At 37.4% G+C, this 20,561-nt stretch overlaps 2 protein-coding genes across 7 annotated transcripts in view; one reads left to right on the top strand and one right to left on the bottom strand.

Annotated features, from left to right (window-relative positions):
• Nucleotides 1-6,702, top strand: part of GPR146 (G protein-coupled receptor 146) — a 66,532-nt gene extending 59,830 nt beyond the window's left edge. The window contains exons 1-2 of one of the 3 annotated variants that reach the window (XM_037910976.2): nt 1,094-1,197; nt 4,715-6,702. In XM_037910976.2, coding sequence (XP_037766904.1) covers nt 4,759-5,760 — 1,002 coding nt within the window. In that variant the 5' untranslated portion in view covers nt 1,094-1,197; nt 4,715-4,758 and the 3' untranslated portion in view covers nt 5,761-6,702. Of the gene's footprint in view, nt 1-1,093; nt 1,198-1,820; nt 3,657-4,714 lie in introns of those variants that run through there. The other 2 variants (XM_037910978.2, XM_027827679.3) reach the window with 2 other exon arrangements.
• Nucleotides 1-20,561, bottom strand: part of C10H7orf50 (chromosome 10 C7orf50 homolog) — a 193,823-nt gene that overhangs the window by 106,824 nt on the left and 66,438 nt on the right. The window contains exon 1 of one of the 4 annotated variants that reach the window (XM_037910979.2): nt 813-1,095. The exons of the other annotated variants lie outside the window; for them this stretch is intronic. Within the exon in view, the coding sequence (XP_037766907.1) occupies nt 813-923 (111 nt within the window). The 5' untranslated portion in view covers nt 924-1,095. Of the gene's footprint in view, nt 1-812; nt 1,096-20,561 lie in introns of those variants that run through there. 4 annotated transcript variants of the gene reach the window in all.

Below are 20,561 nucleotides of genomic sequence, written 5' to 3'. Positions count from 1 at the left end.
CAATATTTTGCTTTTGGTTGATACTGTCAATTAAAATTGCATTGAAAATCAGATAATAGCTTCTTTTTTGCAGTAAATCCTTCTGTTTTGCTTCATCTGGGAAAAGTATTTTAATTGTCTGAGCAGCTTCTATACAAACAAAAGAACAGCTAGAGTAAAAATGAAGTACAAGATAAATTCCAAACCATAGTTCAGCCAGCACAGTTCAGCTCTCAGAAATGCTCAGTTTTAAGGCAGGCCTGTCTGTCTGTCCATGCATCCATCCATACACAAGTTTGTTTCTCTTACCAACAGAAGGGGAACCAACGGGATTTTACCTCACCCACCTTGTCCGTACACACACACACACACACTTGGGAAGTGAATTAAAAGTGCTTTGAGAACATTAATTTTTCCATTTCCTAATTTTTAAAATTAGAATATAAATGCCCGCACAAAACCCATTGCAATATGCAGTTATATATTCACTAATATACATTAACATTTCACTACAATGTCTTTTATATATTCAATCTCTAAACTGAAAGTAAATTTTCTGAATTTGTTCTTATTAACTCCTAATACATACTAGTTCTTATGTAAGTAGTAGGGACACTTCTGTATCTTGTAATCTGTATTTAGAAATGCTGTGCTATCTGGGATTCATCTCCTACAAAAATAAAACCTTAAACTGAATTTCTCAATTATAGTTTCCAAAGTCAAACACAGCATACATCCTTGAACAATTGTTGCCAAGCCAGTTAAATCTTCCATTTAATGAGAAAGAAGTAAGTTCTTAAACAGGGAGAAAAAATGCAAATGCGACTGCATACCAAACAAACCGGAGTGCTCCAGGAGCCTGTATGCTTTATTAGTAAACCTGAAGCTCTAAAATTTAGCAGTTTAATCCAGCAGTCCACTCCCCTTTGAGCACGGCTTCTCATTTCTTGAAAATGGCTGTAAACAGAGAAAGGGAGGAGCTACAGTAGCTTGCCAAGTGAAGCAGAAACTTTGTGAGTAATTTACTAGAGGAAAAACAAGTGCAGCACACGCACGCACAGAAAATACCATGCTGTATGTGTTCTGCTGATAGGAGATCACAATGTTTTCACAGAGGAACAAGACAGACCTTTTGAGTCTACTTCCTTTCTCTGAAATGTTACTTACCAACTGTGTTTGGACCTTGAAGTACAGAGGAGCGTGCAACATGAACTGAAGGTAAGAGTTTAAAATGTTTTACAACAAAGCTAATGAAATAAAGTTGGGGACACGAGAAAGTGAAAGACAAGCAGAAATTGAGGAGTAGTGGGTAAGGAGTTGTTTTATAAAATCAAGAACTGGGCATTAAATTTAAAATATAATACTAGTGTAAAAAAGGGAAGCTGGAGAGGAGGGCATTTGGGGAAGACAGTCAAAATAAAACGTATGGGGGGAACTACAGGATTTACTTATGCATGAGACTTGATCTAAAATTGAACAATAACTGCTTCAGATTTATCAAGTGAGACAACTCAGTTTCAAGCATCCTAAAGACCCAATCCTACAGTCTTTACTTAGGCAAAACTCCTTTTGAAATGATCAGGAGGTTTGGCTGAATAAGGAATGCAGGATTGGACACTATAGTTGTATATCCAATAGGTACAGTAGTTTCTCATGTGAATAATAAGCATGCTTAAAAACCAGGTGCTTTTGTTTCAAAAAAGTAGTTTCTCTAGTATTTTAGACATCTTTTAACTATGTATTTCCCCAGAAAGTATGTTTATAATGGACTTTAGAATCAGTTCATTTATGTTCATTTCTAATGAGAGTTTTGTAATTTCACAAGAAAATTACTGGACAAAAAAAAATTGCCTACAGTTCCTATGATAGAAATATGGCATTAAATTTAACTTAATTTAAAGGATATAAACATAATGGTGTTAATCTTTAAACATTTGCAGAACCAAACATTAAACGCAGAGATAAAAATGGCACTCTTTTCAGTATGAGACAATAGAAAGAGAAGTATTCTGTGTCTGATGTAATTTAGTCTGGATTAATAACTATTAGCCACTTAGAGTCAGATCCTACAAAATGGATTTCCCTGGGAAAACCCATGTTTATACATCGCTCCCCTGCAGTCAGTGGGGCTCCACATGGGTGCAGGGGTAGACTTGGGTGGATCCATTTGCAGTGTCCAGCTCTCAGTCTGCAAAATTAGTTGAACCAACTCACTGAAAATGTAATGAGTTGACTTGGGGTTACTGTCACCAGCAATTTTTTCAACATATTTAAAATAGTGTACACTTCCTGTACAAGAAACTAGACTGCTTTCGATTTTCAAAGATAATATCACGCTTTAAGAGACAACTTAAACAAATCTAAGATACTGTATACCATTGTAATGCTGTAGTTTATGAACACACTAAAGGAAAAACATACAATCAGGTAGGAAAATAAAACTACTTTAAAACACTGATGAAGGAAAACTAGGATTAAACAATTATTAAACATTTACCTTGTACTTCTGCTGAGGGGGAAAAAAAAGGTTTTCTGAGAAAAGTGAGTTCTTAAAAGTGAGTTAAGAGATTCATTTTCCCAATTGAAAAGATTTTATTTTTGGATTGATTCTTACTGCAGGAGCATGACGATACAGATAATTGGAAATACAAACACATACACTAACCAGCAGCAGTAGGTATGGGGATTAAACCTGACAGACTCAGAGTCAAATGCTGTGCAACTCCTTTGACACTTCAATTGAATTACACCTGTGAAGCTGAGAGCCAAATGTGGCCCTACTGTGTTTAGAAAACTCATATTGTGTAATTCAATCCAAGGCAGTTCATTCAATTAAACATGCTGTCTAGTGACATTAATTTCAATTGTGAAATCTTTATTACACATTTGATTCATCTTGTCTCCCTTTTATTTCTTTTTATAAAGTGTGCTTATGTGTCCCCACACTCTCTCCCTCTCATACATTAAAAACAAAGAATTTAAACTAATGCTGAGCATCTAACTATCGCTTTGTGTGTTTGACGTATAAGATCACCCCCATACAGATCAACATTGTGGGACAGACGTCAGCAATCTTTAAACAGAACTCCCCATGTACTTCAGTGGGGAGTTCTGCTTAAAAACAATATAGTACTGTGGGAATACCAGTGCTGATACCACAGCCATGGTTATTTTCATTTTTACAATGTTAGAGGGAGATTATTTCCATACTTTCGCAAACAGAGCTTCCGTTTAGGTTTGTTTTTAGATTAAAACTGGTTTTAGTAGAAAAGTTATCCTTATGTTTATTAAGCATGGAGTAGCTGGACAAACTAGTGTACAGGGACCTTTTTAAAGAGTTTAAAGATCAGGGTTCCTTTTAAAGAGTTCAAGCAATTCAGGAAAAGGAAGGGTGAATAATTCTTACCCTTCTGAAACGAAGTGAGACTGTCCTGATACTCGGCTCTTATAACATTACAATTTGTATTTAGTGTCAATGTATACATTTCTTGATTTTATTTGAAGTGCTGACTTCAGTATTTTCTTTATGTTGGAAATAATAAGGACCTTTTTATGTATATTCTGTATGAGTTAGGAAAAGTAGAGACTTGAAACATGCATCTCAGAGATGTCTTTCAAGTTGCTGGACACCAAGCCTCTCTGAACTCCTACATTATACTCACATTAGGCTTATCATGGTAAGCTAACAATCTTTAATTAATATTATGGAAAAGGCATTACTCCTGCCATAATTTATAAGAAATGAATTCATTTTTGAAATATACATTATAAATGTAATACAGTGCAATATTTGACACAATGTGGAAAAGTAGCCATCTCTCTCCATTAAACTGCAGTTTTCAATGTTAATAATGGGGCAAAACGCTAACTAAATCATGCTAAATGTGGAAACTGAGAAAGGAATATTTGAAAATGCTATTGCAAAAAAACTTATCTTTTCTGAAATTATCCTCTACGTAAGGAAGGTAACAATTAATAAATTGGGCCCCAATCCTTCAAACACTGAACTACATACATAACTTTACTTACATGTGTAGTCCCACTGAAATCAGTGGGTAAAGTATCTAAGTGTTCATAGATTTGACGCCTTTATTTGGAAACAACTCTAAAAATACATTTAGTTTTCAAAGTTCTTTGTGGCCTTGGTCCACCTTACCACTGGCCTAATAGCCACCTGCTCCCACCTCCCATTCTGATCTATCTTGGCCTCATGTCTATTCCCTTCTTACCATTCTCTGCTGGGGAAATCACTCTCTTATTTATGCTGACTCCACCATACAGAATTCTACAGTCCATTCTCCATGTCACTTCTACTTTTTAAAATTAATCTTAAAACCTTCCATTTTTCTCCAGCTTGTTACTGGTTCCCTCTGTAATGTGCTTGTTTATTAAGGGTGCTGTGTAATAATAGTCAAATGCATTGTACTATATATCTGTTGGAGTTTATTTTTGAGAGGTATAGCTTATGTGTTAACTTCTGTTGTGTGCCCTATAACAAACTATTCATTATATTAGTATTAAGAATTCAGCACATGTACTAAAATTCCTCAAACATAATTTGGGCCATAAACAATTTTCTTCTAGACTAACAACAGCCCAGGCATTTTAGCCATTTATAGTGCATAAAATGATCATGTATTGTGTGTCTGAGATGTTTTGTTCATGCTTGGATTCTATTTTATTAGAATTTAAAACATGAACAATTTATTTACTTTTGATATTTCTCTCCCTTCAGAAAAGCTGATAACCAGAAGGGAAGATACAAAAGTTAAGATCACTATGTGGAGCTGTGACGCTTTCAACAGTACCAAGAACAGCGAGAACCAGCATCTCTGCCATGACTTCCATCTGGTTCTTTTCATCTTTTCCCTACTCTACCTCATCATCTGTTTTCCAGTTGGCCTTTGTTACAATGCCCTGCTGGTCCTAGTTAATCTCTGTAACAAAGCATCTATGACAATGCCTGATGTTTACTTTGTCAATATTGGAATTGCTGGCCTCATCATCAGTGCCATGGCACCAATGTACCTTCTAGGACCTGCCAATACAAAATGGGCCATCTGGAATTTTAACAATGAAGTTTATATTACATTACTCATTTTATTCAATATTTCATCTTTAGTTATCATGTACTCTACTACATTGCTCAGCCTGGACTACTACATTGAACGTGCTTTACCAAGAACTTATATGTCAAGCGTGTACAACACAAAACATGTCTGTGGGTTCATCTGGGGAGGAGCTATGCTTACAAGTTTTTCATCTCTCTTATTCTACGTCTGCAATCATGTATCCACTAAAATAATTGAATGTTCCAAGATGCAAAACAAAGAAGCAGCAGACGCCATTATGGTTTTTATTGGGTATGTCGTACCAGCTACTGCTGTACTGTATGCATTTGTGTTAATTTTGCGAATACGTAATGAGGCTACACCACTGGACCACGACACTGGAAGATTAGATCCTTCAGTACACAGGCTTTTGATTGCTACAGTCTGTACACAGTTTACATTATGGACACCCTACTATGTAACTCTTTTGGTAAACACATTTATTAATGCTCAAGGAAAACTTACAGATGAGAATTACATCCGAGTATTACCTTTTATCAAGAGTGTATCAAAATTGTTGGCTTTCTCAAGTAGTTTTGTAATGCCTCTACTCTACCGATATATTAACAAAAACTTTCCCCACAAATTACGACGGCTGCTTAAAAGAATACACTGTGGAAATCAAGGATGTTCTCATGAACGCACAGTAGTACAGCAAGTTATGACGTAGGTATGAAAGAATCTCATGGTGCTCAATTACTGCAGTACTTTGTATACTGTACTCAGTATGTGACAATGTTTTGTTGATTCTTAAAGATCACTTATATGGGAGCACCTAGCAAGGAGACTTGAAAAGAGCTTCCATTATAACTAAATGATTTACAGTTTAAACCTACAGATAGTAAAAATGGTTGCAAAAAAATCTCTTAAGAGTCTGTCTACATGTTATAATACCTGTGTTTTCCAGTATTTTCAATGCACTGAGTCAGTTAAAAAGCATAAGCTTTGTCTTCACAGTTCTAATAATCCTGTCTGAAGAAATCACTAAAGGGTTAAATGAAGCCTTGATTGAATACACAGCACTTTGTTATCTTATACAGGAAAAAGAAGTATTTTACTCTCCATATAAAGGAACACAACTGTTTTAATTTTAAAAGTAGAGCTATTCTTGGTGGTGGCAAAGACAACATCTTTTCAATGAAGATGATCTCTGTTAAAGATCAGACTGTTCAACTATATGTTTTAATAGTGAAGTGTTAATTATAAGTTACTTTAGTATTTAATTAATTTGCTTCTTCTCCCTTCCCCAAAGAAGGGAAAAGGAACCTAAAATGCAATTCTAAGAAAGGATATTCTCATGCAGACTTAGCTACATTTTAATATCTTTGACAAATTTTCCTAGATGTAACAATTAACAAACATGCATTTAAGTCTTCATTGCTCTCTGTGTATCATAAAAACATTTCAATGATTCAGAAATATTTATTAACTATTTTAAGGGAATAAAGAGACATTTGCCCTGCATATTAAAACGAAGGATACAATGGTTCATGAAGTTAGAGTGAAAGTAAAATGTACATGGTTGAAGAATGTTTGGCTAAGTGTTATGGTCCACAAAAGTTCATGTAACTAGAGTGAATTATTTTAAACAAATAAATATGTTTCTAATGAACATTTTGCATTTTTAAGGGATATGCTTGTGACAGTAATAAACTGAAGTCTCTTTAATCGTGGGACATAGTTAAACTTTTTGGGGGAAAAGCTTTCGATCTAGGTATTTTAAAATGGGCAAGGACCTGGAGCCCTTTTTAAGTATGATAAGTTACTATTTTCCTAGAACAGAACAATGTGTTGCTTCCTTTAAAATGTGTCAGACTATGAGTAGTCTTTCTTAAGCTAGGCTTAGTTATCACTATCTTACTTTTTAAGTACCAAAATTCAAGCACTTGAAGTTACAGGAAATGTAAAATGATACAGAATGAAAAGAAAAAAATCTATAGTTTCTAGTATTATTAAACATACATTTTTAGCATCTAAATTTAACCAGTTGAAATTGCTTTGTTTTACATAAGCAAGAATAATTTGTATTTTCTTTAATGTAGAATCAGCCAAGTTATACATAAAAGAAATAAGGAAACTAATCCATAATAGGAGTAATATTTAAAATGCATATTTATTAATTCAAACCAGCACTAGTTATTTGCTAAATATTTAGAAGTGGAACTCCTTGCAGCGTAACTCTAGAATGCACTATATCAATTGAATTTTTTAAATTCACAATAGTGATGAAGAAATTCAGTGCAGATTGCCAAATTTTACAGTTGAGAGAAAAGGAGTACTTGTGGCACCTTAGAGACTAACAAATTTATTTGAGCATAAGCTTTCGTGAGCTACAGCTCACGAAAGCTTATGCTCAAATAAATTTGTTAGTCTCTAAGGTGCCACAAGTACTCCTTTTCTTTTTGCGGATACAGACTAACACGGCTGCTACTCTGAAAACAGTTGAGAGAGTATTTGAAAAACAGAGATCCTGCAAACACAAACAGTGGAACCTCATTGACCTGCACGAACAGGGGAGTGCAAATTAGAGAGGTTTTGGGGCTAGAAAATGTTCGGGGAGAGCACCTGATCCAATGGTTAACTATAAGTACTCTCACCTTTGGCACAGACAGCAGAGAAGCCAGAAGATGAACTGGTATTCTTCTATTGGCTTGTGGGGAACATGACATCATCTACACTGGGCTGTCTCAACACAGTAGCAGAATTCCATTGGTTTAGAAGTTAAATTGCAAAACTAAAATTCCACATTAGTGTGTATTTACAGTTTACCAAAGTGCAGGTTAGCAAGATTCTGCTGCAGAAGAAATGAGGAGGAAAAAAAACTTTAAAACTCTTTTAGTTATTAATAGCACCATTTCACCATACTCTTTGTCTCAGGTTTTTTGTCTCTTTCTGTATAGATTACAAACTATATGAACCAGGAAGAGCGAGCTCACAATCCATTTACCACTTCTTTTCCCTCCTCCCCTTCAGGACTATTCCACTCAAGCCTCCACACACCTGTCTCTGCTTCTCCTCTCTGGGTAGTAATTTATTCAACTCTCCCATGAACATGTTGATTATCCTCTACTGTTCTTTTTGGTATCTTGTTCTATATTTTTAATAATTACTTATTTTAATTAAGACTTTGCCCAAAATAATTTTACTTTTAATTCCCTGTACATTAAACCACTTGAAGGACTATTCAACTCAATCATATTGATCCCTTTCATAGGTTCAGTGTGTTGGTTAGCTCACAAATATCTCCCTCATACCAGCTGATGGGAATGAGCCTGATCTTTTCCTGTTACTGTGTATGACTTACATTTCACCTCATTTTGAGCCAATATACCCCTTTCAGCCACATGATCATTTGTGCTCTTCATATAGCATATGCCTTGCATCTCACTAAATATAATCTACTGTAATAAAAAGAATACTGTAAACAGTCATCTCTCAAATCTCTTTTATGACCAACATATTAGACAGCCATTAAATTTTGCACATGTTCAGTATCTGCCTTTATGTTTTCCAGTATTATGGAGCCTCTCAGTGTCATAGCATCAAAAAATCTTGCCTTTATTATCAAACTGTTTTTAAATGTAAATAATGAAAGGGTAGAGAGATTTACCATTGATCTCTGCACTACCTCATTAGTAGCTTATTTTTAGGATGGAAACGCCAATTAACAAGCATGAATCTCCTCCTCTAAATAATTTTTGCTATGTTGCCAAGTCTCTTCATGCTTCACTATCTCATCTTCTTGAAACTTATTTCTGAAGTGGAACTCTCTGAAATAATTTCTCTGAAAACATAGGCATAGGGACACAAATGCATCTTTCTTTTTGCCATAGCAACTGCATCTTCCCACAGTTCCAGCTTAATTCAATACGAGATGCCTTTCCCAAGAGCTTGCTGGCTCTGTTCAGTCAAGTGCTACTTGTCCTAAAGAGCCCAGACTAGTTGTCTGAAAAAATGCTTCTAACTTTCTTTGCAGCATTTCTAAAGTCATTAAACTTTATTCCATTAATTTGCTGTAGATCTCTTTTAAACAACAGCACCGTGTTACAGGCAGAGAAAAAGATGGAGGCAATTTGGGGAACAAGGTGTGCCAGGACACAAGACTCTTGGTGGCTCTAACCTTGCGGGGAGTAGCTGTGTCAGGGAAGCCTCCCTTGCTTCCAGAGACAGGAGCGGCAACGGACATTCACACACACCCATCTCAAAAGTAGCAAGGGTGGCAGCAGATGTTCCCTCTTCTTTTTAAACAGTGGAGACTAGTACTTAACATAGCATCTAGGATGTATCAGCTTGGGTGGGTGTGTGGATGTGTACACCAGGTCCACTGCACTTTCCACTTCTGCCACACACCGTCCTCTGTCAAACTGTGGGTGGTGGGGCTTCCCATAACAATAGGTTTTGGAGTTAACATCACATTGAAATGAATGGAGCACCTCATACCTCTCAGAGCTGTTGTTTCAGGCAGTCTGCAGACTAAGGGATACTTCAGGGCACCAGTTGCACTCAGTTTGTGAGGGCCTAGAGTGCCTGTGCTTTAACCTGGGCCTGTATGGGCATTTTTACAAATCATCTGTTTCCTTGTCTACTCTGAGTACTTGTAACAATTGCAGCCTAGCCTTCTTTAATCCCCTTCCCCCCCCACACACAAGTGAACAGATAATAAAACTTCTCTTATACCCATCTAGCAGAATAAACTCTCCTCTTCTTACCAAAAGGAAATCCATTTCCTGAAGGGCAACATTAAACCCAGCACTTCTGTCCTATAAAAGTTGTTGCAGAAGTGCAGTCCAGCATCCAAGGAAACAGAATTTCTAGATGGAAGGAAACTGGCCTTGTGTGGTGTGACTATAGAGTCACACCAGACTGATTACCTCTTTAAAACACACCTCCAGAATGTTATACCTGTCTTAGAGATTTAGCCGCATTGTCAATTTTAACTCTATTTGCTTTCCTTGCACACTTCTAATTTTATGTCCCCACATAATCTTATCCCTAATTTTCACAAACATGCTGCCTCTTCATTTGCAAAGTATAAAATGCCACATTAATTTCTGTCCTTTTCCACTTACATGAAATTCCCTGCTTCACACGACTGATCTTTTATAACCTCTCTTCAGATTATCATTTCTTGTCACTTTTAATGTACTATAAAATTTGATTTTCATGTTTCATTTTGCTCTACTACTCTTTCACGTGGGCCCTCACACTTTATCCGTGGTACCATTCACAGTGTTTTAGCTTCACTAGCTTCTGTTCTGTTGTCTTTTTATGACATTTCAGTTTTATTGGAATGATTTGATATTGTAATTCAAGGCTGTCCAGTACAATGGAAGGGGGGGGGGGAAAGGAAGATCTATTCCGTTTTCTTCAACATACTCTGCAAATCTGCAGACTGTTTTAAAGTCCTAGTTTGTGTATGTGTGTGTGCCTGAAGTTAAGTATTTTTGCACATATCGTCAGAAATATTTTAAATATGAGGATATCATCAATTGATTCCCCTCCCCACCCCCTCATTTTTCTTTCTGGATTAGACTGGGTTGTTATTTTCAATAGTGAGCCTGATCTTTTGGTTGCTCCATAGACACTATGGCATGCAACTGCCCTACTACTTTTCTCGGGAAATGCTGAGAAGGCTTACTATATTCGCACGCACTCTCCTTGAATATTAGATCAGTAGTGATTTTTTTAAAAATAAACATTGAAGTAAACATTCAAATGGGCAACAACTTTGTACTGGTTATACAAATATAAAAATATATGAGCACATACATTAGAAACTGTACTTGAGAGAAAATTAAATATGGGATAGTGAAAATATAAGGAGTTTTATGAACAAATCCTTGATATGACAAGTTCTCAAAACATGGCAAACACCAGTACATCAAAAGTGGGGCCTTTCCATTTCAATGCCTGAAGGTTTCTGATTGCTTTGTAAATATGAGCCCATTTGTTTTGCATTTGAATTAATATTGGTGAAGTACTGTATATATGCAGGTAAAAGTAGCCTACTGATGTACAAAAATTTTCAAAGAATTTATTAAATTATTTCAAAAATAAGATACAAGTCTATCACCATTTAAATGTAAACCTCTTTCAGTGATTAAAGTGTACTGTATAAATTTCTATTTGCATACGCTGTACATTAGAAAGTCAGCACAAGAAAAGTGACATTATTAACAGTATTATTTTCTCACAGAGTTTAGTATTTTTGAGTTGATTTATGGTTTGTAGCCTCTCTGCTTTCAGAAGAGCCAGTTATGTCAAATCAATAAACTAACAAAATTGTTCACCTCTGCATCTGCTTATGTTATTGCTACAGCTGGTTTTCAGACTGATTTGTGTTGGGTAATTGATAAAATCACTAGCTTCCATACTTTCCATTTGGGAACCAAACTCGCTTTTACCATATAAATATAAAATAAATTGACTGGAATATGAATATTGTACTTACATTTCAGTGTATAATATAGAGAGAAGTATAAACAAGTCAGCGTATGAAATTCTAGTTTGTACTGACTTTGTTAGTGCTTTTTATGTAGCCAGTTGTAAAATTAGGCAAATATCTAGCTGAGTTGGTGTACTCTCTGGAAGACTTCCACGTACCCCGGGGTACATGTACCCCTGGTTGAGTACCACTACTCTACTAGTCTAAATAAGAGAGCCAGCACTCAATTAACAAATTCATTGAGCAATATATTAAAGGCTGTTTCAGATGATCCATCCTGTGTTCATCTGTTGAACTTTCCATTTCCACTGGTACACAACAAAAAGACAATCAGTGTTCATCATCTTGCTTCATAAACTACAACCCCATTTATTCAAAGGTTTCCTATTAATGAAGATAAACTAGTTTACAAACAACAGGCTAACTGGCCACGAGTTTTGTAGAGGCTGAACTCTGAACCTGATCTCATTTACACTATTGTAAATCAGTAGCAAGTCCACTGAAGTCTTCTGAATTACACTGGTATAAAACTGGTGTACGAGAGATCCGAATCAGCCCTTTTGGATGCACAGTTCCAAGATCCTATTTGCTTTCTGGATGTTAACTCTCACTGACTTCTGGTGAGAGTTACTAGTATTCTGAGGTGGGAGGAAGAATCATGGGAGTTGTTTGTGTCAGAGTGCAGTGAAAATATGCCAGGGGACTATATTTAAAAATCCTGGGGGAAATAAACAAGACTCAGTTAAATGCGGTTGTACTATGTATGTTTACTAAGAAAGAGTGACAGTAGTACAGTGGTTAGGTTTGGAGCCAAATTCTGCTCTCATACCAGTAGAAATCCTGAGTGATGCCACTGACTTGATTGGAATTAAATAATATTGACAACAGTGAAAGGGAGAGCAGAATTAGGGTCTTGAATTCTAGTCTCAGTTCTGAGAAGCCAAGTAATCATTTTTTCCCTCAATCTTATTTAATCTTTTTATTACTGACCTCGGCACAAAAAGTGGGAGTGTGCTAATAAAGTTTGCGGATGACACAAAGCTGGGAGGTATTGCCAATTTAGAGAAGGACAGGAATATCCTACAGGAGGATCCCGATGACTTTGTAAACTGGAGTAATAGTAATAGGATGAAATTTAATAGTGAGAAGTGTAAGGTCATGCATTTAGGGATTAATAACAAGAATTTTAGTTATAAGCTAGGGACGCATCAATTAGAAGTAACGGAGGAGGAGAAGGACCTTGGAGTATTGGTTGATCATAGGATGACTATGAGCCGCCAATGTGATATGGCCGTGAAAAAAGCTAATGCGGTCTTGGGATGCATCAGGAGAGGTATTTCCAGTAGAGATAAGGAGGTTTCAGTACCGTTATACAAGGCACTGGTGAGACCTCACCTGGAATACTGTGTGCAGTTCTGGTCTCCCATGTTTACGAAGGATGAATTCAAACTGGAACAGGTACAGAGAAGGGCTACTAGGATGATCCGAGGAATGGAAAACTTGTTTTATGAAAGGAGACTCAAGGAAGTTGGCTTGTTTAGCCTAACTAAAAGAAGGTTGAGGGGAGATATGATTGCTCTCTATAAATATATCAGAGGGATAAATACCGGAGAGGGAGAGGAATTATTTAAGCTCAGTACCAATGTGGACACAAGAACAAATGGATATAAACTGGCCACCAGGAAATTTAGACTAGAAATTAGACGAAAGTTTCTAACCATCAGAGGAGTGAAGTTTTGGAATAGCCTTCCAAGGGAAGCAGCGGAGGCAAAAGATCTATCTGGCTTTAAGATTAAACTTGATAAGTTTATGGAGGAGATGGCATGATGGGATAACATGGTTTTGGTAATTAAATATTCATGGTAAATAGGCCCAATGGCCTGTGATGGGATATTAGATGGGGTGGGATCTGAGTTACCCAGGAAAGAATTTTCTGTGGTATCTGGCTGATGAGTCTTGCCCATATACTCAGGGTTTAGCTGATCGCCATATCTGGGGTCGGGAAGGAATTTTCCTCCAGGGCAGATTGGAAGAGGCCCTGGAGGTTTTTTGCCTTCCTCTGTAGCATGGGGCACGGGTCACTTGCTGGAGGATTCTCTGCTCCTTGAAGTCTTTAAACTACGATTTGAGGACTTCAATAGCACAGATATAGGTGTGAGGTTTTTTGCAGGAGTGGTGGGTGAAATTCTGTGGCCTGCATTGTGCAGGAGGTCAGACTAGATGATCATAATGGTCCCTTCTGACCTAAATATCTATGAATCTATATGCAGCTGAAAAGTGAGTAAAACACTTACATGCCTCAAATATGTGCTGAAAAGTTTAATTTTTGCAAAGCTTTTAATAAGTGAAAATTATTGGTACTGTTACTATATAATGCAAGGTTTATCTATGAATAAAAGCAATCATATTTACGTCAAACAACTACAACATTAGATTGCCATGTAGCAAATGAATTTAAGTGTGAAATGTCTCATGTATTATACTTATTACTTTTAATTTTTCCATTGTCCATCAAAGCATTTTAATATATTCCGAATGTTATTTTTCCATATATAGAAAAATGAGCTAAGAGAGGCATTTCCCCTTTTTTATTTTTAACGTTTCATTATTTGTAATACCCTCATAAAAGCTGGAAATAGAACCCCTTTTCTTGTCTATTTTGTTCATTTCCATATTTCGTACATCAGAAGCAATCAATTCCCTTATACTTTTCTCTGAGGTTGATACCAACATCTTTAATTACATCAACAAGAATGCTCAATATTTTGGAGATAATATTCATTAACAACTTTAACTCTAGCAGGTGCAGCTCCCACTTATTGCATGTCACACCCAGAGGCTGGTTTTGAATTTACGAGTTTCTCATAAGAAGATCTGTAGTTTTAAAAAATAAAAATATACTTAAAATCATTTCTTACCACTAAGAGTTCTTTGAAACTGAGACCAAACACTGACAAAAATAAAGTGAATCAGTTCAACCTGGATTTTAAAGCATATGATGTCTTATTACACAGGAGATTAAAAACCAGCAGTAGTAGGGGATCAATGCCAGCATGGAGTCCTGGATAGAAAGTTTTTTTTCAGTATTAATATGAATTTTTTTAAAACAATATTCAAATTAATTCTAGAATAAGACCTAAAGTAATATCAAGGCCTTGACTGAAAACTCTTTAGAAACTCCACCTTGTGCTCACCTGCTGAATATTCTTACAGTTCACTGTAGCAGTTTACTTGAATAAAATATAATTTAAAAATAAAATAACTTAAAATAGTCTACAGTATATTCCCACTAAATCTAGATAGACATTTAAATGGTTCTGCACACAACAGTAGGGTTGCCAATTTTGGTTGGACATATTCCTGGAGGTTTCATCACATGACATAATCTTTAATTAAAGATTAATCTTGAATTTCTGGAGACTCCAGGACAATCCTAGAGGGTTGGCAATCTACACTATAGGCTCATTTGTAACAAGGGAATCAAGGAAATCAGTTGTTGGAAACCATGGTCTTCCAAAAACTGCACTACAGCCTTGGACAAAGCCAGGCTGTTGAAATGAAGTTACGTCTCAACTACAAGACCACATAGCATTTAATTACGTTGGGGAATAATTCTGCTGTAACCATTTCCTTCAACATGATTGTTGTAGCAAATCAAGTCTTGAAAGACCTCTCCTAAACAGGTCACATGGGCATTTGGAAATAACCAGATACGTTACTATAGCAGCATGAATAAAATATTCTGCAGGTCAAAACAGAAAGAGAGGAATTACTACTACTATGTTTCTAAAGTAAATCCTCCACTTCCTACCCACTGTGGGAACTTAAGGTCCTACGCGATATATTAAAATAATAAAATGCACTATTAGTTAAAGTCATTAAGCAAAGAAAGGGCATCTGCAACAGAAGATAAATGTGCTAAATGAGGTGTGAGAGAGGAAGGTAATAAATATAAGGTCAATGGCAACCATGTTAAAACGCATCATTGGAAAAAAAGGTTTAAGGGTTTTTTTTAAAGAAGAAAGGGACCGATAGATTGATATTCTATGAGAGTGAATTTCATACACAGCCCATCACAGTCAAAGATTAATTGCTGATTAAAATACTACAGTACCACTGGATCCCCAAAAGACAGGTGGTGTGTGAGCACAGAAACCAGTCAGAAAGAAACATAAGGAAGAGGCTTCGCATACAGCCAGGGCGCACACCACTGTGAGCTTTAAAAACCCAGCCAATGCGAAAAATACAGAGAAGGCATCATTTGATGATAGTTGCTCAAAACCATGTGAGCCAACATGCTGCTCCTTTCTGCACACAATAAGGAGCACTGCTACAAGCTCTCCAGGGAGGGAATGAAAATCAGGTATTTTAGGCATGAGGGCACACACACTGCTGCTGCAAGGATGAGATGAATAAGGTGAACCCTCTTGTAAAAGAACAAACCTTAAACACAGGTAGATTTCATGGAAAGAACTTGAATGAGTAACAGCAAACTTACTATTCAGAGGGAGATATAAATTTAAAAACCAGTAATCCCAAAAATTCAGGGGTTTCTTGCACCTTTCTCTGAAGCATCTGGTGCTGGGCACCACCGGTGACAGAATGCTTGACTAGATCAATCCTGGGGTTTCTGATCCAGAATAACAATTCCTATGTTTGTGCACTGATATAGTTAAATCAGTGAAACCTCCCTTGCATAGAAACTCTTAAATCTGTTTCAGAGCGTCAAAAATCAATTTAGCTTAAATAATATTTTTACAGATTTACACTAAATCTATATAGGGCACTCAATCCAAAATAATGTCCGCACATGGGGTCTGCATGGATTTAAGTAGACCAATGTATAAAACAATGTAGTTAAATTAGTGCGCAAACTGTGCGTACCGCAGCTAGGTGTAATATCATGTTCTTTAATACCTGAAGGAGTTGGATAGCAAACACGTTGCTGAGACAGGATTGCCTAAACATGGCCAGTGAATGAGTCCTCTGAACAACAGTTCTCCACTACTCAGTCAGATAAAGCAGTCAATAGAAAGCACAAGCATGGCAATCTCTTGGCACATAGTCAACGCATACATATTAACCCCCTCTTAATCTATTACTGGAGTAGTTTTATCTCTCTTCCTCTCTATGATTAAATAGCAGCCTGAGAAGCAAAAAATAAATAAGTGAAAAAGCAAAATAAATTCTCAATCACCTATTAAAAACAAGTTCCTCAAATATTTTCTCTTCAGCCAAGAATGTAGCACTTATTCCTGTCCCAACCACAGGATATTATGAAATGTATAGCAGCTGTAGGGTGATCACCTATCCTGAATTGGGCAGGACAGTCCCAAAATGCAGAGTTTAAGTCCCGGTTGTAGCTTGAATGACTCTGGGACAGTGTTTGTCACGAATTCTCTGAAGCACCGCTCCTTGCCTGCCCAAGGCTCACGGGCAGCATCAGTCCCTTTTTTGGGGGAGGGGGAGTGCGGGGGGCCTTAGCCTCCCCGCCACAAGGCCCTGCCCCTGCTCTTCCTCTTCCCCCCAAGGCCCCGCCCCCTGGCCAGGCCAGAAGCCAGAGCTGGGCCATTGTAAGAGCCACCGAGGGAGCCTGAGCCGCTGTAGGGAGCCCCAGACCCTACACCTGCCCTGGGCAGCGTGTCCCAGGGGGTGGAGACATGGGCCAGAGGCTGCTCTCAGCCCCTGGACCCTGGCAGGTGGAGTGTCCGGGACTCTGCACAGTGGCCCAGGCTCCCTAGGTGGCTCTTACCACAGCCTGGCTCCAGCTTCTGACCTGGGCAGAGGGCAGGGCCTCAGGTAGAAAAGAAGGAGCAGGGGCAGGGCCTTGGAGGAAGAGGAGGGGTAGGGGTGGGGCTCCTGCATGTGTCCCACTTTTGCCTTTTGAAAAGGTAGTCACCCTAGGCAGCTGTCATGGGAAACTCTAACACAGTGGTTCTTAATTACACTGGTGCCTCAAAAGAGCAGAAATATATGGTATGTTAAATCACCAGCAGTAACAGGCAAAGCAGCCTAAGGGAAGGGGAAGAGGAGCTCATATTTCTCATGTATTCTGGACCAGAGTTAGCCACTTAATAATAACAACCAACAACTTAGAGCTAGCCAATCCAACTCTAATCATATCCATAACCTGCTGCCTGCCTTGGTCATCTCTCCACTTAATGATGCCTGCTTGGTGTAGGCAGGAAGATAAACAAAGACATGCCATCAAGTTGAGTGTTAGGCCTTACTTTGTTCAGCAAATTAACAGTGACAGCTACAGGCCACAAAAGATTAGAGGACAGGTGAACAAACCAGAACTTTCCATCTCTCTGCTAGCTTTCACTGAATATGCCCCATTACATCCGCTCTTAAGTGGATGAGAACAAAGAGATAGCAGGCTTTCTTATTTTAGTGTCACACTCTTATTAGCCGTACTGAGCTGTATTTGATACAGGGAGGTAAGGGACACGACCACTTTCTCTCAGATCCGATGGTATCAGTGGATACTGTCATAATGGAGAGCGCCGTTGACAGACTCTGATCTCCCTCTCAGGCATCATCATCAGTAATACCAAACAATTAAAGAAATGATTGTCTGAAATTAAAATAAACAAAGAACAAATGTAGCGTCTGTTTGAATTAGAATAATATCAACTATAATCTATCTGCTCCATTCTTTTGCCATATGAACAACAATATGGTTTTTTTTTTAATTGTCAATTTTCATCTGCAACTGACTGTTTGCCTTATACACTACTTGGAATTCTAAATCACTGGCAATCCACAAAGCTTTAATAATTATCACCGAACCTGACAACTGCTAACCACTGCAACTTCTACCTCACCTGCCTCCACTCTACCAAAAATACCATTGCTAACAGTTAGTCCTACATGTATCAAGAGAGTTATTCACTTAATCAACATAATACTAAAGTTATGCATCATCCTACACATACAGCTTCTTAGCCAACATCTTTTGAAAATTAAAAGTAATCAGCCCTCTTATATATATATAACTAAACAATAAAATTTGTTCTCTTATTGCAGTCAGATGACTGCATCCTGTGATCGTTAAAGTGAATCATAGTGAGCTGATTTATAGTTTGAGGGAAGACACAGCTGAGAAGAATGACAATTTCTATCTCTTCCTCTTTCAGTTTCCAATGTCAATGTGATACAACAGTTATGATGACTAATTGTTCATGAAATATAAGGCATCATGCAAATATATACTGATTATGGTATCTCTGTTCAAAGGTCTTTACCATTATCACAGATGGGCAAGTCAGATTTGTTTGAAATGCAGTATAATCAGTATACATTCAGCACCCAAGAACTGCAGCTATTTATATGGGAAGCAGTGTAGTATAGGGAAATGAACACGGAGTTGGGATTCAATATCTTCTGATCTGTAACTGCACTAATTGCACCACTACCACTGACTTATTCTGTGATCTTGGGGAAGTTGCTAACATCTCAGTTACTGAGTTTCTTCTTCCCTCAGGAATGTTACCAGAATTAGTTAATATTTGTATAGCACCTGAAAATATAAAGTACTACTTAAGTGCTTGATATCATCTATCTGAAATCAACTGTACAGTATTAGAAGCGTTATTGCTCTCATAAGATAATTTAATAATAAAACCTTGTATATTCAGTAATTCAAAATACAGGGTATATCTTTCTAATGATTTTAAGTTTTAAGAGGGAGTTTTTTAAAACTACCTTCTTCTCATCCCAAAGCATCTTTACAGACATGAGGAGCTGTACAGCATTACCATTCATTCTTGTCCATACCTATTTCTCCATTAATATCAGCCTGGTCATGTCCACGCACACGATGTCATGCCATCTAGTGGGTGGTCGGCCTCTAGGTCTGTGACAGTGCTTACATTTGCATTATTTTCTTTGGCATCCTATCATCTGTTTGTCTGCTAATGCGTCTCCAACATCGTAATCCTTTCAACTGCGGTCAGTCCCATACCCTGATTTCACATGCTACTCTCCTAACTTATTCATTTGTCTTAAAATCTTTCCACTTTGTATCTGCCATCTTCCGATGAACTCTCATCTCTACTGCCACCAGCTTTCTGATATCTGTTTCCTTTAATTTAACCGTGTCTCTAGACCATTGAGTAATACTGTTAGTATACTGATAAATGTTCTCTTTGGTACCAAATATAATGTTCTTATCAGTCCACAATCTCATCAACTTCTATGCATCCCTTGCAACTAAAGCACATCTCCTTTTAACCTCATTCTTGAGGGAGCCATTGGCACTGATCAAGCTTCCTAGGTACACATACACATGCAGGCAAGATAATGGAGCAGCTGATAGGGGACTCGATTAATAAAGAATTAAAGGAGGGTAATGTAACTAATGCAAATCAACATGGGTTTATGGGAAATAGATCCTGTCAACTGACTTGATATCTCTTTTGATGGGATCAACAAGCTTGGTTGATAAAGGTAATAGTGTTGACATGATATACTTAGACTTCTGTAAGGCATTTCACTTGGTTCAACACATTTTGATTAAAAAACTAGAATATAAAATTAACATGGCACACATTAAATGGATTAAAAACTGGCTAAATGATAGATCTTAAAATGTAATTGTAAATGGAGAATCATCATTGAGCAGGTGTGTGTCCAGCAGGATTCTGCAGGGATTGGCTCTTGGCCTTATGCTATTTAATATTTTTATCCAGGACTGGGAAGAAAACAAAATTATTGCTGATAAAATTTAGGTGAGTGGTAAACAATGAAGAGAACAGGTCTCTGATTCAAGTGTGATCTGGATTGCTTGGTAAACTGGGCACAAGCAGACAATATGTGCTTTAATTCAGCTAAATGTAAATGTATATATGTAGGAACAAAGAATGTAGGCCATACTTACAGGATGGGGGTCTCTACCTTGGGAAGCATGACTGAAAAAGATCTGGAGCTCATGGTGGATAATCAGCTGAACATGAGGTCCCAGTGTGAAGCTGTGGCCAAAAGAGGTAAGGCATTCCTGGGATGTATAAACAGGGGTAACTCTA

Source organism: Chelonia mydas, chromosome 10 (assembly GCF_015237465.2).
Source record: "Chelonia mydas isolate rCheMyd1 chromosome 10, rCheMyd1.pri.v2, whole genome shotgun sequence".
Lineage (NCBI taxonomy): Eukaryota > Metazoa > Chordata > Testudines > Cheloniidae > Chelonia > Chelonia mydas.
The sequence above is the reverse complement of the archived record's forward strand: the minus strand, read 5'-3'. Positions and strand labels throughout refer to the sequence as shown.